The sequence below is a fragment of the Musa acuminata genome, chromosome BXJ2-6 (genome assembly GCF_036884655.1).
Source record: "Musa acuminata AAA Group cultivar baxijiao chromosome BXJ2-6, Cavendish_Baxijiao_AAA, whole genome shotgun sequence".
Classification (NCBI taxonomy): Eukaryota; Viridiplantae; Streptophyta; class Magnoliopsida; order Zingiberales; family Musaceae; genus Musa; species Musa acuminata.
In genome coordinates this window covers 36516269-36540000 of record NC_088343.1, presented here as the reverse complement: position 1 = coordinate 36540000, position 23732 = coordinate 36516269, and the positions used below count along the sequence as shown (strand labels likewise).

The window sequence follows — 23732 nt, the reverse complement described above, 5'->3', positions numbered from 1 at the left end:
AACTTCTTAAACTTTGACAATTGATTTCAATTTTAATAGAAAAGTTTTAAATCACAAACCAGATATCTCAATAACACTTTCTAGACATTGAAGTCCATGCACTTCTTATTAAGATTCAAAAGATAAGGTTTAATTCTTGTGGATCCAAAGTTTCCATTTGTACATCACTATGGTGGCAAGAAGAGCAAAATTACAAATACAACTTCCTTTCTGTCCTGCTCTTTTGGTTATCTCGACAAAAATTGTTGTGGATTGTTCTTATTACTGCTTTATTGAGTTCTTTTGAAGCAAAAATTTGGCAATCCGAAATCCTTCTTGGTTTGGGCTAAATCTTGCCTCCAAGGATCATTATGCAATTTATAATGCAATACCTGTAGAGAGGAAATCTAATAGGATCAGGATAGCTAGCAAATTAACATAAATTGATATCAGATGTACAATAAGTCACTGCAGTTAAACAATCTACTAAGTTCAGATACACACCATCATCGGGTACCAAAAAAGATGATTAATTAACTTGTACCGAGGGAAGTCAACTTCTATCCAAAGTTTAGCTTAGATAAATTAACTGCCAGACCAACATTTAATGCACCAGAGATTACATACAGAATATTGCTTAATCCAGTAGAATCTGATACAAAGAATTATCTACCTTTTCATTATGCACAACAAGAATAATGAGGACCATATACCTTAGTTGACATTTGATGACAACAATGTTGACTTCTGAATTTATAAATCAAGGAATATCAACTATCGGTAGTAAAACTTCTTAAGGTTTAGCAACTGGTTTCAATTTTAAAGGAAAGGTTTTAAATCACAGATCAGATATCTCAATCTGTCTTCGTAGACATTGCCATACATGCACTTCTTATTATGATTCAAAAGATAAGGTTAATTCTTGTGTATTATCAGTAGACAAGTTCTTCACTCATATTTAAACATTATCTTGAGCATTCAAAATCAACTGTCAGATATAATTTAACTCCCTGATGTCCTTGCGGGCAACCTACTAGCTATGAAGGCATGGAATAATGTTAAACACAAAACTTACATGCATTTTCTTTATTCTTCTGACAGCCAGAGGATGCTGTAGGTACCTACCAGCTATATGGAATGATGGAGGCCAAATCCTTTAAAGCAGTGCAATTAACTTCATGCCAATCACTAAGATGTACAATTTCAAACTAAATTTTTCCAGAATTCTCTTACAAAGATATCAAATTTTCTCAAGAGGACAAAAATTAATTTTGGTACAGAAAATTGAACCAGTCCTCAAAACTCAGTAACCTGTAAAATAGAAGATAAACCACACTTATAGAATGAAGAAATTCAAGACTCAAGAGATAGCAATGGCGACATCAACTTGGAGAGAAGAGTCGCCATCTTGCTTAGAAAAATTCTCTCTTAAAGAGCAAATCCAAATGGTTTAGGTGATCCACAGCAAACACCCTAAAACTATGTGCTTAAATTTAGAGTAGCAGCAATGTACTTGCATGCCTCAAATTAAAAATCAGTGAATTTAGGGTTGAAAAAAACTGAATATTATTTAAACTAGGCAATCTGTATTTGCTTTTAATCAGTGAAAAGGAATAAGTCTACAAATAGTAGGACACTAAAATTTGAATCCATTTCTGTTCAATATGGAGACAAGCTTGAACCTCATAATAGGTGGATGTATGATGAATACAGATAGGGTGGTTAGACAAAAATACATTTACAAATCAGATTTTAGATGGATACAGATACAAGTCATTTTGAAACTGATACATACAAGGATATTCAGTGACAGAATTTGGTTATGATTAATATGCATAGGAGGTCAAGATATTGGCACATTACTGAAGGACATGCTGAGATCTGCATATATATCCAAATAAAAGTCAAAAGGATGCAAGTAACAATTGGTCTACCACATTAAATGTAATTTGAATAGCTAAATCTCCATTGCTCAGACTAGTATTATCTTTCTGGAGTGCCATTGTGATGGATTGACACTAAACGATACCATCCAGATATCCCAATCCAAACCCAGAATTTGTCTAAATGCCCAAACAAGGATCCAGATTGTAAAAGAAAACCCAAATGTGTAATCGGAATATATACATCCATATTGACTCTGAATCCGAATATGGGTACCCAGTTCTATCCGAACTTAAATCTGGATTTGTTCAGATGTTATCTGATCCTCTTTTTTAACTAGGTGAAAAGGATTCAGCAAGAAGGTAGATTCAGTAAAAAACACATTCACATGATTGTACCACCTAGAACATAATTTCGTTCTGTTTACATACACCTGTTATGACACATTAAGGTAAACAATTTTGTATCAGAATTCATAAATGACAAATAAGATGCAGCAATTTAATGATCATGGACATGATTGGCTACAAGTACTTCCTATCAACTTGCAGGGCAAACTAAATATGAAGATGTCACAACATCATTCAAAATCTTTATCCATGAAAAAACAACATTAACTCCTAATAATGTTGAAAAAGAGTCAACACATGAAAACCAAGGTTATAGGAGCCCTGCGTTTATTAGGTTGATCAAACTATTGAACTACGGGAACCCTACTGTTAAATTGTCTTCATTTACTTCTATGTCGTTTCATCTCTCCATTTGAGTACAATTTGGGACACATTATCAAGTATGTGAAAATGTTCTTTAGTTTATGATCCTTTGTCATTTAAAAAAATCTGTAGGGTTTGGAGAAAAAAAATAACAAATGGCTTTTCATGATTATAACAATTAAATGTGTGCCTTCATATCTCACCTGTTTATAACTTTTTTCATTTTCTTATTCAAGGGAAAGGATGGCTGCATGACTATGTGTACCTAAGCAGCACTGTTAATAATACTGATGTTGATTTACCTAATTGTAATTCATCTATTTATATTAACATGGAAAGCAATAACAGGTTCACATATATGGGATTTTCTTGCCACATCTTAATTATTTTCACCATTGTGTGCTACACAGAATCATGGATCAAACATCAACTATAATGGTTGGCATGCATATTTACCAGTCTGAAAGGAGATAGTACATGTTCTGAGTGATTCAGCCAGTTCAGCCTGAAATTAGGCTTACCATCCTGTAACCTTACTGTATCAGATTTACGGAGTCATAAGAAAACTGGTACCAAGCCACATACACTGAACAAAAAGCATATTGCTGTCAGTATCAAGATGTTTTTTTTGTAATCCTGACAGCTATAAACTATCTTTCCTTTTTTCTTTTTCTTCACCACCACCACCACCACCATCACCATTACCATTACCTCCTCTCCCTCTCTCTCTCTCTCCCTCTCTCACTCCAACTCCTCCCTTTTGCACCACTGCTGCCTCGTCCTTCCCACCACATCATTGCTGCCACCTCCTACTAATACGAATTGCAATGCCTCTTCCTACTGGTACACATTCACTTCTTCCTCCTTGTCTTTCTCTTCTTCTTCCTCCTCTTACTTTGCCTCCTACGCACCTGCTCTCTTTCTCTCTCTCTCTCTATCTCTCTCTGGTTCAGATGATTCTGGTCTTATGTATTCGTACTAAGAGTCTCAATACATTGTCTCATATCAATTCTTCTTCTTCCTCCTTCCCTCCATTCTTCTCTCTCTTTCTGTATGGTCTGTGTATTGACTGGTACAGTGCTGGTAAATTGCCCTGTACCAATATGTAACTGGTCCAACAGCTAATGGATATTGGTATTAAGTCAAGATTTTAATCTATGCACTTAGTATTAACAATCTCCAACTTTTTGTATCAGAGAATGCATACACCTTCTCTATCAGCAAATGCCCTCTCTAACAGCAAATGTCCCCCTACGTGCATGAAGAAGCATGTTGAAATTGACATGGCATAGCGTGCTTAACTGGAAGAACCTAGAGGGGTCTGTAATGCCTACCGATTGCTCTTCATTTCTGAAATTAACCAATCAAATGTGCATGAATGAAAAAGTAATTGTTAGTTGCATGATGAGATCAAAACTAAGAAAGGTTGAAAGACTTGAGCAGTTTAATTACCTAAATCTCTATAATTTAATTACCTAAATCTTATCATAAATGATAAGATGCAGCATGAAACTACAAACTTAAATTCTTGACTCTAAACTTATCATATATATTTTCATGCTCCATCTTATCATTTGGACTCTAAATTTTGGAGTTTGAGTTATTTTCTTAACTAAACTTGAAGTTCATATTTTGAGAATGTTGAAACTGGCTACCAAATTGGTAACTGTTCTACCTGTATAAATGTGGAGAAAACATCATCTTCCTCCAATTTTGAGAACTCAACTGCCCAGTCATCCTCCACAGAAAACAATTTCTTTTGCCTCTGAGCCTCGAGCAACACCGAGTCCCGATATAAGAACCTCTGCCAGGTTTGACGTATATTTGCCAACATATAGTCTATTTCTGTCTCATTAAACCGCTGGACAGTCCAGTAAGAGTATCAATAAGTACATAACAGCTTGTTACATGAACATAAAAAAATGTTGCGAGAGGGATGCTATATTACCCATAGAATTTTAATCAAGTTTGGAATATCATCTTCTTTTATTCTAACTGCAAAACTTCTGTAATTGAAGACATTCTCATACGGAAGGTAGATACCATCCTGCAACCAAGGTGTCACAATTATACAAGTCAGAGAAAAGTCAAAATGCTTACATAGAAGCAAAAGTAAAATGTGCAGCTTCATTGAATAGATTAAAATGGACAAGAGAGTTTTATATGTTATGGCATGAAGGAAGATCCCATTCTAAGAAAAAGGAAGAGATCAGAAAAGGAAAACCTAGCTTCATAATCAAGTACAGGAAGTAGAAGCACGAAACTGCAAACAAGCCCTAGTGCTATGGTACAGTTGCTTTATTGAAACTTGGGTGACAAGTGTTCAAGTTATGGAAGTAGCCTCTCTTTGTGTAGGGTCAATTTTGCATACATGTAATCTTCTCAGTTCATTGGTGGGAAGGCCAACACTATTTTAGAAGCAAAGAAAGAAACACATGGACACCTGAATTATTACGGGAATGCATCCATGCATTATACTATCTTCCATGCGTCCGCTCCATCCATCCCCAGGCAAGACACCACAGAAAATAGAACTAGCCAGATCATCATAATACTTGGAAGAGCGTACAGAAGTTACTGTTACATTAGCAATATGCTGCCTCCCAAGCTTGCCTTCTTTGTTAGGTGTAGAACCAAATTCCTCAGCCAGTTTTTGCCTAATGCCCATACTGTACCTGAAATCATTTTGAAATCAACAGATGCATTACTATCAGATAAATAATTATGGTGTCAAGACCATTATATTCTAAGATATTTACTCACGTGTCTTCAGGTCGACCGTTTTCATAGACAGGTCCTAAGTTTCCGTTGAAGTAGAATAGAGTAGTACGCTTTGTCCGTGGTCTACACAACCAGTTAGACCAACATTAGATGAATCTAATAATGAGAACAGGCATATAAGTCACTTAAACTTCCTGAGTACCTTGTCCAAAGTTTGGCCCATATGGCACCTGGTTCAGGCCTTTTCCATGCAGGAAGGACAAGATCCTTCTCTGGGTCAAAGCAGGGATGGTTGCCTCTTTTAAAGGAAGGTATTTTGTCCCAGTTGTCAGCCCAATAAGCTGTTGTTGAGTGATTATGTTTTGAATTTGTATTCCCCCAGTGAACTAACATCATGCTATTCCAGATTTCTTTTGGAGCATAGCAAGCACCTTCATCCCATGAAAAAAACTGCCGTGAGGTAGAATCAGAGGTCAGATTCTCATCAGAAGTTAATGCAATTTAAATTCTCACCATTCGGAACATCAGTGCCATACCCATATATGGTCCTTTCCCGAGGACCGATTCCAGTAGGGATACCGCTCAACTATATGATCATAAGCCCTCTTGTAGAACTCCAAAGTAAAATAACTCCTTAGACCCTTTTGTTCCTGAGACGAGTGAATTTTTGAGTTGTTTTCCTTTTTTTTTTGTATCAACAGATTTGTTCAACCAAAAAAAGGGAATGGCAGAACAAGGAATTATTTTGGAGAAATCACTAGAACAAACAATAGCTACAAAACTCATACCTTCATGCGCAAGTGAGGTGCATCATCTGCTCGAGTTATTATACATGAATCAAGAACTGGAACATAGAAATAATCTGCTTCTTCACCATTCATTGTTCGATAAGGACTAGCGAGAATGCTCTCATAGAGTGCCATCTGTATAATGAAGAATGATATAAGGATATGTTGTGAAAAGTACTAGTAACAATACTTGTCAGTCTCATAAACAACCACCTGTGATCCATATAACTGATCAGTCCACAAAGTTCTATTCTTATCAGTATATATTCTGTTAAAACAGTCAAACTTGAAATGCCGTCCCTGCAAAATGGTGTATAGATCTTGATCATTTTTGTTCTAAACAAGAAAGAAGATGAGTCATGAAGGTACCTCAAGAAGGTGTGCGTTGAACTCTGGTGGCAGATCATATACATATATGAGTGGCCTTTTCTTTTTGACTACAGCTTTAATGGTCAGAAGATCACTACTAGGTACCTTATCAGGTAAATCAACTGTAGCTGGTCGAAGCCATTCTGGCCATTCTTGGATAGGTGATAAGGAAGATGGAATACTGCAATCTATCCCATAATAACCTCTATCACACTGAATAACTAATTTCAGTACACGTATTATGGCAAAAGCAGCAGCTTGAATATCAGAAAGAGCCTCTTCTGAGAATACCAGAATTACAAGGTACATCAAGTAGAATTAAAAGTAGACACATATTTGTCTATTGAATTGAGAATTTTTTTAAATTGACAAATCATCAACAAAATGGAAAAGAAAATAAAACATCTGTTTCCTAGTTTTCCATAGTTAAATTGGTTGGGAGTTATAATGCATTAATGAAAGTTCCCTGAGCATACCTCACAGAAACCACCGCGGCAATGACCATGCCCAGAGCACTGATTGAGACAAGTGCATACAGTTGGTATCTCACAAAACTGTCCCACAAGACAGTCATATCTACAGTCACATTCTTCTTTAAATTTCACTTTTGAAGCATATGCATCGTCTGGATCTACATTGCACCAGCCAGGTTTGGTACGATTGGTTGTGAAAATGTTATCAAAATCAGCCTTCGTCCAATCAGTAACCTTAGGACCACCAGATTGGGAAGGTAAGCTGAAATAGCCATAGAGGAAGGCTATAAGCACCATAATAAGTACCTAAATATTCTGGACAATAACATTAACTTGGTTACTTTATTTTAAAGCCACAATCCTCCACCACCGGACGATTTGGATATTTTGTTCCTTGTCCACAGAAACACATTGCTCGAGTGGTGTCACAATAAGCAGGACATATTGAAACAATCCATGAACCAAATGGATGTTCTGGAGATACTGGGAGATTACAGTTCAGCTCCAACTTCTTTGTACATCCTTCACCTGGTAGCACACAAAAATATTAATATCTTATGCATTGGTTGTTCATTTAAAAAACGTAACATAAATAAAAGTGGATTTTCCCACAAGTAAATTAATAATCTAAACTATATAGTCAAATGCTAACAATTAACTGCCAAATGAATTGAAAAATGAATCAAATGCCCTTGTTGTTCTAAAGTCAGAAGAAAAGGAAGAGTCACGAAGACAACAGAGACATCCAAACAAAATGAAGCAAAATGAACCCTATGTTTCTTTTTACATGGAAATAAACAATGAAAATAAGGACATTGTTTATAGACCTTTCCTTGCAAATTGCTTGGAATTTATGGAAGTGAAGCTATTGTTTCGAACTTAACTAAATACTAACATCACTAAGATTCAACAATTTCTTACACAGGTATATAAGTGGCAGCAAAAGTTTTACCAACCATCGTATCCATGAAAGCACCTGCATTCCCCCAGCTCCCTGTTACATACACCTCGGCCGCTACAATCATTTTGGCAACTCTTGCCACCTATGTTCTGCAAAGAAAACACAAAAGTCCTCAACGGTTAAAGGCCCGCTTCGTAACCTCAAAATGTCCGACCAATCAAAGCAAAGGCGCATATACCTCTACGACTTCGACCGCGGCCAAGATCGAACCGCAACCGGAAAGCCACCTCCCGATCTCGGCCTTCCATGGCGCGCTGCGGTACGTTACCGCCCCATGGGAGTAGGCCGGAAACCGAGCACCCCATTCAACGTCATCCCAGCGCTCGGTCCGTCTGTGATCCGACGACGCATTGAGAGGCGCGCAGGAAGCGGAATTCTGTCGAGCGCCGAAGAAGTCGAGGGAGGACGGGAAGAGGGGCGACAAGAACATGTGGATCGCGGAGGCCAGGAGCAAGAGAGAGGCGGTCGCTGTGACGAGGGACCACGGGTGCTTCCACGACGGGAACGAGACCATCCTCGGGTCTTCCGGAGATCGGGAGCGCGTGGGCGACGAGGTATGGGTCGTTTTGATTCCAAGCCTTTTTTATCGTCAGGTAACGGAAAATATTAAACATTTCCATTCACTCTCCTTAATTCTTTTATCGTTTTCTCTTTTAATTCTTTTACCGTTTTCTCTTCCTTTCCTCTCCTCTTTATGATATTTTATTTACGATGTTTTCACTTATCGTATAACGCGATTCTTTGTCCTTGTTTTTTTTTTTTTTAACTTTCTTTTATTTATTTAAAATGTTATTGATTTATATTCAGAAAGATAAAATAAAAAAAAAATTATTGAGTTTCGAATATATATATATATATATATATATATATATATATATATACGTATCCCAAAGAGTTTATTTTTATCATACATGATATTATCGAGTAAATATACGATAATTTTCTCAATCAAAAGGCAACAGCAGCGGATCTCTATATACAAAACCATTATATTCATTCCATATCATCAGGCAAAAATAAAAAAAAGTAAAAATAATAAATAAAGAAAATTTACTAAGCTAACATTACTAAGAAAATAATAAATAAAGGCATAGTTGTAGTTTCAAAACTACAACTATAGCTAACAGTATTTGTGATAGAGCTTCAAAGGTTCTTTTAAGGTATGTCTTAAGAATATTTACTAAGAAATTCAAACTTTTGGTTTATTATATAGCTAGAGTTCTAGGGTTGCATTGATATTTAGTATTATGATTAGTATTATGAAAACTTATTGTTTTACTAACAATATTTTGAGTATTTTTTTAAAATAAAATCTTTGTTTAGAACAATGTGCTATTTAGACATATTTCACTGGTTTTCTATTTTAAATTTTTTTTGGTATTTTTATAAATTTTTGAGCATTTGAATAGTACATTATTTTTCTATTTCTAAAAAATTATAAGGCAACCATGTAATATTTTTTTTTTCATATTTGAGCTTCTAAATAGTCAACAATAAATGTAAACAATTTAGTCCAGAAAAAAAAATAATCTGAATTTTTAGCATTTGAATAGTGTGTCAATTTTTTTATTTTCTCTTTATTTTTTGTATTTCTAACAAATTATAAAGTATCCATGTAATATTTTTTCATATTTGAACTTCTAAATAGGTCAATAATATATGTAAAAAAATTAGTCTAGAAAAAAAATTCCTAATCTGTGATGCACTGTTTTTTAGGAAAAAAATAAAAAATAGTGCATCGCATAGATGCACTATTCAAAATGATTTAAAATTTTTAGAAAAACTTTTAATAGGACAATTATGGACATATGTCACTAGTTTTCTATTTTAGAGATTTTTTGATATTTTTATGGATTTTATGGACATATAAACAATGCACCATTTTTTTTATTTTTTCCTTTTTTTTCTAGTTAGATTATTTTTATTAAATTGTTAACTCTAACTTCTTTTGTTTTTAAACAAAAAATAATCATGTCATCTTATGCTTATTATATGTATAGAATGTCCAAAGCCAACTACAAGAATGTCGTATGATTTTGTTTATATAAGTTCCCAGTTAATTTTTTTAATTATCATTGATAATTTTTAAATTTCATCATTGTAGTTCTATTTGTTGGTGCAATAGATCAAGTCATTTTGATGATGAAAAGGAGTCCAAAAGCCATTCTGGTTGGATAATTTCTGGACAAAGCTTTGTTGATCATTTTTATTATTATTTTCTTATTCCTACCATGCATAATTGAGTAAGATTGGTCTCAATATCATTAAGGATGGTGTTTCTTGGATATCCCTAATATTCTTGTATCTCACAGATTAATATTTATAATTATAGAAAAATTATATGAGAATGACAAGTGAATGGAGTGGAACTATTTTTTATTATGTCCGTTTATCTATACAATATTGGAGATATTATTGATCCGAAGTCATTTGGATTCATAGGATATCTTACATAAGTATTTTCCTTCTAAAGGACCAACTTATAAAGATTTGGAAAGGTTGATGGTAAATTTACATCTAGGTGATGATGATAAAATAATGAACTTTTGTCAGATATATAATTGAATGATTTAAATATTTTGAATAAGTATAATTGACTAGTAACAATTTATTATTTATTTCTAAGAGAAATGTCAATGCCCTTAAGCTAATGATACAAGTGAGAATTTATATGATCGATGATTATTTCCAAATTATTGTCACTTTGAATATTTATTTATTTATTTTGTTATCATGTGTTGATTCAATTTTTATTTTCCTTCTTCTACCAACTCGCACCATGCTTCTCGAAGGTAATACGATACAAGTGATTATTCTCGTTATATCCAATATTATTTGCTTCTCATTAAAAATATTTGATCATTATAGGTGTTTGCTCTGTAATAATATTCATAAAAGGAATTTAGATTATCATTCCTATACAATAGCAATGGTAAGAATATGAAAAATTTAAAATATCAAAAGATCAACATGAATAACTTCTTTTCTCCAAATCTATTATAATTGTCTTAGAGGATGCATGAGTATAAGAAAAGACACCATAGTATTGATCCTTGTCCGTTACCTTAGTAAATTGATCCTCGAGGATATTTATTAAAGTTGATTTTAAATTATTAATTATTTCATGATGAATACAAATCATTCAATAATCTTCCTCCTAGTCATTTCATAAAGGTAAAATAGGTAAGCCAAGAGCATCCTTCAATAAGAAATTTATATTTTTTGATATATTTATGGTAAGTATTATATAACGATGTAGAAGCCTATTTTTCTTTCTCAATTTTAGATATCCATATGACACTTTTAATATGATTTTTCCTTAACTTTTACATGCGTTCATTAAACTTGTACAGGGGATCTAGTAGTAATCCAAAATAGTTTTGAAGATCTCTTTCACACTTGAAAAAATTTCTGAATTTTGATCACTAATAATAGTCAAATTTTCGCATCCCATAATACATATTCTCAATCGATGCAAGAACTTTTTCCCATCAATCCCTACACTCAATCTTTGTCCCAAAAAATACAATTGGAAATAATTTGTTACAACTATTAATACTTATAGTAATCATCAAAGCACTGAAATATTTGCCTAATAGATATGCAATAATGATACCAAAAACATGTCACATATATAATCTGAAACTTCTGAGACAAGCTCTGAAAATCCAAAATATTTTTTAAAAATAATTTTATGATGAAACTATCATTTCGACATGAGTCTCATAGTTATACAGTTTTAACTCCTTTAAAAATAAAATTATATTAGTGTATGACCAGTCAAAGTCACCACTAATCTCATTAAGTGTAATATTTGATATAAGATAAGTCTTCCTATATGAAACAACTCAGCAATAATCATCTTTGAGGTATAGTCAAGATTTCCTATAACTTAATCTTTGATTTGATTTACAATGAAAGAACTATTGCATTGCTTATGATCCCTCTTTGTAAATTATAATCATGCTCTTTATGAAACTTGATAATTAAAAAACTATTAGTTTTATCACGAGCTATTATCATCCATTAGCAATAGAAAACTTTATATTTTGTTTTTTATCTTATAACTTCTAGTTACAATATATTTAATCTCAAATTTTCTTTGAATGACATAGTCTTTGAAGGAATTTTGAAATTCAAGCATATCTCATAACACCTATTCAATGACATTATTTGGGTTACAAATACCATACCTAATCAACAAACAAAACATTGTATGAACAATCATCATCTTCAATGAAAGAAACTATTGTGTTTAATAATACACCATCATTTCGGCTATAATCATATTTAACAAATATTTATTCAACATTATCATATATATATTCTCACTTAAAATAACTCGTTGATCAACATATGACGAATCATAAATATTAGGGTTTATATCACCTTCAACCTCTTGTAATTTTTCTTTAGTTAATTCAATTTTGAAGATATCATCACTATCATCTTTATCACAGTAACATGGGCTATTCAAGTCTGTGAAAAGAATATCAAAATCTGATCTTTTTGATAAATAATTTTCACCCAAATTTGATGTCTCATCTAGTGTCTATGTATCAATATCATTAAAAACCGAAAATACTATAGTGGAAATAAAATCCTTCCTATAATGAGATTATTAGAATTAAAAAAAAAAATTAGAATCAATGAACCAATATAATAGTAACATGAGTTATAACACATTGGCTCCTATAAATACACAGTATGAAACAAATAGTTTTTCAATGACATGAATATATTTACATGATGTTTTTTATCTTCTTGATCAACAAGAAAGAAAAGAATAAAAACAAGAAGAATAGTAGCAACTCAGGTATGAAGAATGGAGATGACAAAGGAGATGAAAAAAAAAAAGGTGACAAAAGAGAAGCTTTTTTTGCTTTCTTCATCGAGATCGACACTTAATACTATGACAATAACTTTACAGGTCTCCTCAACAGAAATAAAATGTTAAACCAATAGTGAACCATCTCAACTCGATCCGATCAACAAAATCTTACTAAACTGATAGTCCAAAAGCCACTATTTTAGGCAAAAAAAATAATAGCTTAGCTATCTAGGGATAAATAGGTAAAATAACTCATCAAGAGGTGTTGTTTTAATTTTTTTTAAAAATAAAAACACTCTATAAGAAAAAATCAAAATTAAAAACTTGTTTTTAAAATTCACTCGAACAATAACTTAAAGCATTATATATGGTTGACGAAATAGCAAGTATCTACATCACAGTTCCTGTGAATGCATACAGAGAACCAATCCAAGTCCTTGTTTCAGTGAAAAAGAACAGAGTTGGATCAAACAGATTTAAGCTTGGACTTGGATCAAACAAGTTGAAACTGCTATATATATATAACACGTTAAGAGAGTCATGAGTCATCAAAACTACAAGAACAAACTTCATCAAAATGAAGGACATGAGAAAGGAGCTGCTACTTGGTCAATGATAAAGAAGATTTGGTTTTGTAGAAACACCTTAAAGACACCAAAAGTATTGTGGCATGTCAGTGTTTTATTTTGGTGATAAAACTACATATCAAACTTAAAAACCACAAGAAACACTAACCTCAATCGCTTTTCCGCATAGATGCCAACGAAACCTCTTGCAATATTTAAAGATAATATAATACTCATTAGACAGATCACTGAATGAATAAATTTCCCAGTGGGAGCAAAATCAATCTACTGGAACCAGCCCAGATCTTCACATTCATGCAAAGCAAGACAAATTTAACACAAAAGATTGTTTGTACCTCCTTAAGGAATTAAACAAAGCATGCCTTTATTGAATGAACTGACATGGGCTAGAAGTGAAAACAGTTATCTATATTCTATATACATGACAATGAATTTGGAGCGTCATCTTCCCAAGTTTTCTTTTGTACATCACTATGGCGGCAAGGAGAGCAAAATACAAATACAGCTTCCTTTCCCTCCTGCTCTTTTGGTCATGGAAACAAAAAATTGTCGTGGATTGTTCTTTATCACTACTTTAGTGAGTTCTTTTCAAGCAAAAATTTGGCAATCCAAAATCCTTCCTGGCCTGGGCTAAATCTTGCCTCCAAGGATCATTATGCAATTTATAATGCAATACCTGTAGAGAGGATACCTAATAGAATCAGCATAGCTAGCAAATTAACATAAATTGAAATCAGATGGACAATAAGTCGCTGCAGTTAAACAATTTCCTAAGTTCAGAGGTGATAATAATACAATACACACCTTTGTAAGGTACCAAAAAAGATGATTAACAAACTTGTTCCAAGGTAAGTCCAATTCTAGCCAATGTTTAGCTTAGACAAATTAACTGCCCAAACCAACAGTTAATGCACCAGAGATTACATAATCCGAATATTGCTTATTACTCTAGTCCACTGTATGACTAGAAGTAGAATCTAATACAAAGATCAGTCTACTTTTTTATTAGGCACAAGAAGAATAATCAGGACCATATATTTTGTGCGACATTTAATGACAACAATGTTGACTTCTGAATTTCTAATCAAAGAATATCAACTATCAGTAGCAAAACTTATTAGGGTGAACAACTAGTTTCAATTTTAAAAGAAATGTTTTAAATCCTGAATCAGATATCTCAATCTGGTTTTCTAGACATTGCCATACATACTCTTGATATGATTCAAAAGATAAGGTTAATTCTTGTGGATGATCAATAGCCAGGTTGTTCACTCATATTTAAATATTATCTTGAGCTTTCAGGATCAACTGTCAGATCTAGTTTAACTCCCTGATATCCTCCTTGCAGACAACCACTCCACGGTCAGAACAATAATCCTAGGAGCAATAGAAGCATGGAATAATAATAAACACAAAAGTTACGCGCATTTTCTTTAAAAAATTCTTCTGATAACCAGAGGATGCCGTAGGAACCTACCAGCTATAAGCAATGGTGATGGCCAAATCCTTTAAAGCAGTGCAATGAACATCATGCCAAGCATTTTACCAGAAGGCTCTTACGAAGATATCAAATTTTTTCAAGAGGACAAAAATTTATTTTGGTACAGAAAATTGAACCAGTCCACAAATCTCAGTAACCTGTATAACAGAAGATATACCACATTCATAGATTGAAGAAATTCAAGAGATAGCAAGGATGACACCAACTTGGAGAGAAGAGTAGCTATCTTGCTTAGAAAAATCCTCTTAAAGAGCAAATCCTGATCACAGCAAGCACCCAAAAAACTATGTGCTTAAATTTAGAGCAGCAGCAATGTATTTGCATGCCTCAAATTAAAAATCAGTGCTGTGGATAATTGCTACTGCTCTAAATTTACGCACATAGTTTTAGGGTGTTTGCCATCGATCACCTAAACCATTTGGATTTGAGAAAATTTTAGGAATATGTCTACAAATAGTAGGACACTAACATTTGAAACCATGTCTCTTCAATATGGAGACAGGCTTGAACCTGATAAGAGGTGGATGCATGATGAATATGGATACAAATAGGGGTGTTAGACAAAAATACATTTACAAATAAGATTTTAGATGGATACAGATACAAGTCATTTTGAAACTGATACATACTACAATATTCAGTGATGGAATTTGATTATGGTTATTATACATAGGAGGTCAAGATATTGGCACATTACTAAAGGACATGCTGTGATCTGCATACAGATCCAAATAAAAGTGAAAAGGATGCAAGTAACAATTGGTCTACCGCATCAAGTGTAACGTGAATAGCTAAATCTCCATTGCTCACACTAGTATTATCCATGTGTCACCATTGTGATATATGGATTGACACTAAAGGAAACCATCCAGATATCTCAATCCAAACCCAAAATTGGCTAAATGTCGAAACAAAGATCCGGATTGTAAAAGCAAACCCATATGTGTATTCAGAAATATATACATCCATATTGACTGAATCCAAATATGGGTACCCAGTTATATCTGAATTTAAATCTGGAATTGTTCAGATGTTATCTTATCCATTTTTCTAACCAAGTGAATTGGATTCGACAAGAAGGTAGATTCAGTAAAAAGCACATTCACTTGATTGTACCACCTAGAGCATAATTCCATTTTGTTTACATACACCTGTTATGAGACATTAAGGAAAACAATTTAATGTCAGACTTCATTAATGACAAATAAGATGCAGCAATTTAATGATCATGGGCATCATCGACTACAAGTACTTTCCATAAACTTGCAGGGGAAACTAATTATGAAGATGTCATAAAATCATTCAAAATCTTTATCCATGCAGAAACAACATTATCTGCTAATAATAATGAAAAGTGTCAACACATTAAAACCAAGGTTATGGAGCCCTACGTTTATTAGGTTGATCAAACTATTAAACTGAGGGAACCTTAGTGGTAAATCATATTCATTTACTTCCATATCATTTCATCTCTCCATTTGGGTACAAATTGGGATACACTGCCATGTATGTGAAAATATTGTTTAGTTTATGATGCTTTGTCATTTCTAAAACCCTATAGGGTTTGGAGGAAAAAAATGAACATAAAAAGACTTTTCATGATTCTAACAATTAAGGATGTACCTTCATACCTCATATGTTTATAACTTATTTTGTTTTCTTACTCAGGGGAAAGAACGGCTGCATGAGAATGTACCTAAACAGCACTATGTTGTTACTGTTGTTGATTTACCTAATTGTAATTTATCAATTTAGATTTACATGGAAAGCAATACCAGGCTCACATATCTGGGTATTTCTTGCCACATCTGAATTATTTTCACCATTATGGATCAAACTTCAACTATATTGGTTGGTACATGACTAGTATTCACCAGTCTGAAAGCCGATTGGTACATGTACTGAGTGATTCACCTGGTTCAGTCTCAAATCAGGCTTACCATCCCGTAACCTTACTGTATCAGATTTACTGAGTCATAAGAAGACTAGTACCAAGCTGTACCAAACAATAAGCCTATTGCTGTAGGTATCAAGTTGTTATTTCTTTAATCCTGACAGCTATCAACTATCTTTCCTTTTTCCTTTTTCTTCACCACCACTACCACCACCACCACCATTACCTCCTCCGCTCACTCTCTCTCCTACATCTCATCCTCCCTTTTGCACCACTGCTGCTTTGTCCTTCCCACCACATCATTGCTGGCACCTCGTACTAATATGCATTGCCATGCCTCTTTCTACTGGTAGGCATGCATCTCTTCTTCCTCGTCTTTCTCTTCCTCTTCCACCTCTTACTTTGCCTCCTCCTCCCCTCCTGTTTTTTTCTCTCTCTATTTCTCTCTGGTCCAGGTGATTCCAGCCTTATGTATCCGTACCAAGAGTCCCAATACATCGTATCATATCAATTCTGCTTCTTCCTCCTTCCGCCCATTCTTCTCTCTCTTTCTGTATGGTCTGTGTATTGACTGGTACATTGTCCTGTACCAATATGAAACTGGCCCAACCGCTGATAGATACTGGTATCAGATCAAGATTTTAGTACAGGCCCTTAGTATTTAACAATCTCCAAGTCTTCATATCAAAGAATGAATAGACCATCTCTATCAGCAAATGCCCTCCTTCGAGCATTAGGAAACATGTTGAAATTGAAAGACTTGATGCTAAGAAAGGTTTGAAAGACTTGAGCAGTTTAATTACCTAAATCTCTGTAAATTGAAATATTACTGCTGGTTTATACTTTGATGCTGCTGCATCTTATCATTTAGAGTTTGAGTTATTTTCTTAACTAAATTTGAAGTTCACATTTTGAGAATGTTAAAACTAGCTACCAAATTGGTAACAGTGTTACCTGTATAAATGTAGAGAAAGCATCATCTTCCTCCAATTTTGAGAACTCAACTGCCCAGTCATCCTCCACAGAAAACAAATTCTTTTGCCTCTGAGCCTCAAGCAACACTGAGTCCCGATATAAGAACCTCTGCCAGGTTTGATGTATATTTGCCAACATAAAGTCTATTTCTGTCTCATTAAATTGCTGGACAGTCCAGTAAGGGTATCAATAAGTACATAACAGCTTGTTACATGAACATAAAAAAATGTTGCGAGAGGGATGCTATATTACCTGTAGAATTTTAATCAAGTTTGGAATATCATCTTCTTGAATTCGAACTGCAAAACTTCTGTAATTAAAGACATTCTCATACGGAAGGTAGATACCATCCTGCAACCAAGGTGTCACAATTATATAAGTCAGAGAAAAGTCAAAATGCTGGCATAGAAGAACAACTAAAATTTGCAGCTTCATTCAATAGACAGAAAGCAGGAACAAAGATGGGCATCAAAAATGAATATGCTACCAAAAGGAACAAGAGAGTTTTATATGTTATGGCATGAAGGAAGATCCCATTCTAAGAATGCAGAAGAGATCAGAAAGGGAAAATCTAGTTTTCTAATTAAGTACAGGAAGTAGAAGCATGAAACTGCGAACAAGCCCTAGTGCCATGGTACAGTTGCTTTGTCGAAACTTAGGTGTCAAGGGTTCAAGTTACAGAAGCAGCCTCAGTGTGCAGGGCCAATTTTGCATAAATTTAAGCTTCTCACTTCATTGGTGGGAAGGCCAACACTATTTTAGAAGCAAAGAGAGAAACATATGGACACCTGAATTATTACAGGAATGCATCCATGCTGCATACTATCTTCCATGCGTCCACTCCATCCATCCCCAGGCAAGACACCACAGAAAATAGAGCTAGCCAGATCATCATAATACTTGGAAGAGCGCACAGAAGTTACTGTTACATTAGCAATATGCTGTCTCCCAAGCTTGCCCTCTTTGTTAGGTGTAGAACTAAATTCCTCAGCCAGTTTTTGCCTAATGCCCATACTGTACCTGAAATCATTTTGAAATCAACAGATATATAACCGTCTGATAAATAATTGTGGTGTCAAGACCATCATGTTCTAAAATATTTACTCACTTGTCTTCAGGTCGACCGTTTTCATAGGCAGGTCCTAAGTTTCCGTCGAAGTAGAATAGAGTAGTACGCTCTGTCCGTGGTCTACACATCCAGTTAGACCAACCTTAGATGAATCTAATAATGAGAAAAGACACAGAAGTCAGTTAAACTTCATGGGTACCTTGCCCAAAGTTTTGCCCATATTGCACGTGGTTGAGGCCTTTTCCATGCAGGAAGGACAAGATCCTTCGCTGGGTCAAAGCAAGGATGGTTGCCTCTTTTAAAGGAGGGTATTTGGTCCCAGTTGTCAGCCCAATAAGCTGTCGTTGAGTGATTATATTTTGAGTTTGTATTCCCCCAGTGAACTAACATCATGCTATTCCAGATTTGTGTTGGGGCATAGCAAGCACCTTCATCCCATGAAAAAAACTGCCATGAGGTAGAAGCAATGAGGTTAGATTCTCAACATAAGTCCATAAAATTTAAATTCTCACCATTTGGAACATCAGTGCCATACCCATATATGGTCCTTTCCAGAGGACCGATTCCAGTAAGGATAGTGCTCAACGATATGATCATAAGCCCTCTTGTAGAACTCCAAAGTAAAATAACTCCTTAAACCCTTTTGTTCCTGGGATTCGAGTGATCTTTTGAGTACTTTTCCTTCTTTTTCTTTTATGTATCAACAATTGTTTTCAACCAAAAGAGGGTAATGAAGAACATGGAATTATTTTAGAGAAAGCACTAGAACAAAACAATAGCTACAAAACTCATACCTTCATGCGTAAGTGAGGCGCATCATCTGCTCGAGTTATTATACAGGAATCAAGAACTGGAACATAAAAGTAATCGGCTTCTTCACCATTCATTGTTCGATAAGGACTAGCGAGAATGCTCTCATAGAGTGCCATCTATATAGTGAAGAATGATGTAAGGATATGTTGTATAAAATAATAGTAACAATTCTTGTCGTATTCTCATAAACAACCACCTGTGATCCATATAACTGATCAGTCCATAAAGTTCTATTCTTATCAGTATATATTCTGTTAACACACTCAAACTTGAAATGCCGTCCCTGCAAAAGAAAATGCAAAAAAGTGTACAGATCTTGATCATTTTTGTTTCAAACAAGAAAGAATATGAGTGATGAAGCTACCTCAAGAAGGTGTGCATTGAACTCTGGTGGCAGATCATAAACATATATGAGTGGCCTTTTCTTTTTAACTACAGCTTTGATGGTCAGAAGATCACTACTTGTAGGTGCCTTATCATGTAAATCAACTGTAGCTGGTCGAAGCCATTCTGGCCATTCTTGAATAGGTGATATGGAAGATGGAACACTGCAATCGATTCCATAATAACCTCTGTCACACTGAATAACTAACTTCAGAACAGGTATTGTGGCAAAAGCAGCAGCTGGTAAAAGTAGAGACATATTTGTCTATTGAGTTAAGAATCTTTTTAACTTGACAAAGCATCAACAAAATGAAAAAGAAAATAAAACACCTGTTTTCCTAGTTTTTCACAGTTAAATTGGTTGGGAGTTATAGCACACCTCACAAAAACCACCACGGCAATGCCCACGCCCAGAGCACTGATTGAGACAACTGCATACAGTTGGTATCTCACAAAACTGTCCCAAAAGACAGTCATATTTACAATCGCATTCTTCTTTAAATTTCACTTTTGAAGCATATGCATCTTCTGGATCTACATTGCACCAGCCAGGTTTAGTACCATTGGTCGTGAAAATGTTATCAAAATCAGCCTTCGTCCAATCAGTAACCTTAGGACCACCAGGTTGGGAAGGCAAGCTGAAATGGCCATAGAGGAAGGCTATAAGCACCATAACAAGTACCTAAATATTTTGGACAACAACTTTAACTTGGTTACTTTATTTTAAAGCCACAAGCCTCTGCCACCGGACGATTTGGATATTTTGTTCCTTGTCCACAGAAACACATTGCGTGAGTGGTGTCACAATAAGCAGGACATATTGAAACAATCCATGAACCAAATGGTTGTTCTGGAGATACTGGGAGATTACAGTTCAGCTCCAACTTCTTTGTACATCCTTCACCTGCTTGAACACAAAAATATTAATATCTTATGCATTGGTTGTTCATGTCAACAAACATAACATAAAGAATGTGGATTTTCCCAGAACTAAATTAATAATCCAAACTCTATAGGCAATTGCTAACAAATAACTGCCAAAATGAATTGAAAAATGAATTAAAGGCCCTTGTTGTACTGAAGTTAGAAGTGAAGGAAGAGACACGAAGACAATGGAGACATCCAAACAAAATGAAGCAAAATGAACCCCCATGTTTTTTAATATGGAAATAAACGATGAGAATAAGGACACTGTTTATAGCCCTTTGCTTGCATATTGCTTGAAATTAATGGAAGTGCAGCTATTGTTTCCAACTTAACTAAAGACTAACATCACAAAGATTCAACGATTTCTTAAATAGATATATAAGTGGCATTGCATATGGCAAAAATTTTACCAACCATCGTATCCATGAAAGCACCTGCATGCCCCCAGCTCCCTATTGCATACACCTCGGCCACTACAATCGTTTTGGCAACTCTTGCCACCTATGTTCTGAATAGGAAACACCAAGCCCTCGACCGTTAAAGACGCACTCTGTAACGTCAAAATGTCCAATCAATCAGAGGAAAGGCGCATATACCTCTACGACTTGGACCGTGGCCAAGGCCGAACCGCAACCGGAGAGCCACCTCCCGATCTCGGCCTTCCAAGGCGCGCCGCGGTATGTCACCGCCCCATGGGAGTCGGCCGGAAACCGAGCACCCCATTCAACATCATCCCAGCGCTCGGTCCGTCCGTGATCCGACGACGCATTGAACGGCGCGCAGGAAGCGGAATTCTGTCGAGCGCCGAAGAAGTCGAGGGAGGACGGGAAGATGGGCGACAAGAACATGTGGATCGCGGAGGCCAGGATCAACAGCAAGCCGATCGCTACGACGAGGGACCACGGGTACTTCCACGACGGGAACGAGACCATCCTCGATTTTACTGGTCTAGCGGGATTGGGAGAACCCTAGAGGCGATTCATCTGGGCGTTCTCGATATCGGCGGCGCGTGGGCGACGACGTCGGCCTCGACGGGTCGTCTTGAATCCAGCCGACACATGATGATGATGGGAAAAGCCAAGATAGTCGGTTTGGTTTGGTTCGGGATGGAAGTGCAGGCCTTTTGGAAGCTTGTCATTCGTGACCGGCTGCTCACTGACGCACGACTTAGCCATATGTTGATAGACCTAAGTATTTGGTGATGTATTATTACACCTACTATTGAGGGTTCGAATATTTATTATTTTAAATCTAAAATATTGACCACCCACTCATTTAAGTATTTTGGTGATCTATTTATTACACCTATTATTGAGGGTTCGAAAAATTATTATTTTAAATCTAAAATATACTTACCACTCATTTAAATTACGAAAACTATAAATCCTATGAACTGACGCCAAAGATTCCACCCAAAAAGTCATATTTACATTGTGCTTCAATTATAATTAAACAGTTAGATAATTATAGTTAATAATAATATTATTATTATTGTTTCCAACGCTATTCCAAAATCGTACATGAGATCTCCGAATTTGAAATTTTATCCGATAAATTTTATATCTAAAATATCATAATTATTTTAATGCTAAATCCAGTGAATACATTCTTCTTGCACACTCTATTCTACTATGGGTAAAAATTGGCTTAGCCATCATGTTGATGTCATGTGGCAGATGTGTCAGACTCTTGTGGTTGACACGTCTAGGAAGATGATAACATGGCACAACCGGGAGTTGACGTTCTAGTGTCTCACGATAAACATCTTGGTGTCGTGTGGCTGTGATCGATATGATATTGTCATGTGACCAACACTATAGTATTATGTGGCTGACATATCGATCTAGGTCGACACGTTGGTGCCACATGGTTGACACCGTAGTGTTACGTGGCTTACACATTAGATCCATATGATTGACATTGTAATGATGTGTAGCAGACACGTTAGACCATGTGATCGATACCTACCACATGGCTAAAACCCATGCCTTATGTGGATGGCACACCAACGCCATGCAACCCCACATGGCAGACATTGCAACACCCTATGTTTCCACCCTTTTTCAACCAATTGGACCACCCCCATCGTTTGATCTATGCCACGTGTCAAAACGTAGCATCATCCCGAACTCACCGTGTGCCATCCTTAAGATAATAGTTATGAGAACCTACCATACGTACACCGACTTGGGTTCAATACGTACGTCTCAACACACACAAACTTCAAATATAATCGACTTATCCGACTTGTTTATTAACTTAAGCATCCAAAGAATATTATTAGATGAGATTAAAGAAGTTTGACTTGAGATCGGATTGGAAAAAGCACTAAGTGGATTCGAATCGAGTTCCACCTCTTATAATAAAAAACTAACTTAATAATAATGAAATTTTTTAATCATTTTTTTAAAAAGCTAGATTAGGATATATATTAAATTTTATAAAATATAATCTAATAAATTTAAAAGATATCGTTACTGGTTGATAGTAAGTTTTATGTTATAAAATCTCACTTTCACTATTATATATATATATATATATATATAATAATAATAATAATAATAATAATAATAATAATAATAATAATAATAATAATAATAAACTCAAATCGTAGGTCTCAACTATTTGAGTTCGACTAAAGATTTTTTACTATCTTTTTCACTATTTTCACCCTAGCTAGTAAAAAAAAATTTGGATTCTCTAAAATGATTTGGATGGAGAATGATATATTATTTCCAACATTATTTGCCAAGTATAACTTTTTAGACAATGAGTTAGGTCTAAACAAATATAAGTATGTTGATTATAAAGTGAAATAAGTTCGATAACTTTGCATGAAAATTACTAAAGCATGTGAAGGATT

At 35.0% G+C, this 23732-nt stretch overlaps 2 protein-coding genes across 4 annotated transcripts in view; both read right to left on the bottom strand.

The window, feature by feature from the left end:
• Positions 1 to 8483, bottom strand: part of LOC103989773 (uncharacterized) — a 9137-nt gene extending 654 nt beyond the window's left edge. The window contains exons 1-14 of one of the 2 annotated variants that reach the window (XM_009408722.3): positions 8067 to 8483; positions 7884 to 7977; positions 7269 to 7455; positions 6931 to 7189; positions 6455 to 6667; positions 6299 to 6385; positions 6086 to 6220; positions 5834 to 5947; positions 5500 to 5747; positions 5340 to 5420; positions 5020 to 5251; positions 4525 to 4623; positions 4252 to 4437; positions 136 to 371 (exon numbers count right to left, since the gene is read on the bottom strand). In XM_009408722.3, the coding sequence (XP_009406997.3) occupies positions 270 to 371; positions 4252 to 4437; positions 4525 to 4623; positions 5020 to 5251; positions 5340 to 5420; positions 5500 to 5747; positions 5834 to 5947; positions 6086 to 6220; positions 6299 to 6385; positions 6455 to 6667; positions 6931 to 7189; positions 7269 to 7455; positions 7884 to 7977; positions 8067 to 8402 (2373 nt within the window). In that variant the 5' untranslated portion in view covers positions 8403 to 8483 and the 3' untranslated portion in view covers positions 136 to 269. Of the gene's footprint in view, positions 1 to 135; positions 372 to 4251; positions 4438 to 4524; positions 4624 to 5019; positions 5252 to 5339; positions 5421 to 5499; positions 5748 to 5833; positions 5948 to 6085; positions 6221 to 6298; positions 6386 to 6454; positions 6668 to 6930; positions 7190 to 7268; positions 7456 to 7883; positions 7978 to 8066 lie in introns of those variants that run through there. The other variant, XM_018828085.2, reaches the window with a different exon arrangement.
• Positions 8484 to 13650: 5167 nt separating this feature from the next.
• Positions 13651 to 22030, bottom strand: LOC135615386 (uncharacterized). 2 transcript variants are annotated; one of them, XM_065113808.1, is made up of 15 exons: positions 21466 to 22030; positions 21284 to 21377; positions 20660 to 20846; positions 20322 to 20580; positions 19923 to 20138; positions 19755 to 19841; positions 19540 to 19674; positions 19281 to 19394; positions 18945 to 19192; positions 18785 to 18865; positions 18465 to 18696; positions 17929 to 18027; positions 17656 to 17841; positions 14784 to 14944; positions 13651 to 13982 (listed from the first exon to the last, which is right to left on the bottom strand). In XM_065113808.1, the coding sequence occupies exons 1-14, from the start codon at positions 21799 to 21801 to the stop codon at positions 14900 to 14902; spliced, it is 2319 nt and encodes a 772-aa protein (XP_064969880.1). In that variant the 5' UTR covers positions 21802 to 22030; the 3' UTR covers positions 13651 to 13982; positions 14784 to 14899. The 2 variants fall into 2 exon arrangements, with proteins under 2 accessions (XP_064969880.1, XP_064969879.1); XM_065113807.1 differs by lacking the exon at positions 14784 to 14944 and having other exon boundaries at positions 21466 to 22029.
• Between the last annotated feature and the right edge of the window lie 1702 nt (positions 22031 to 23732).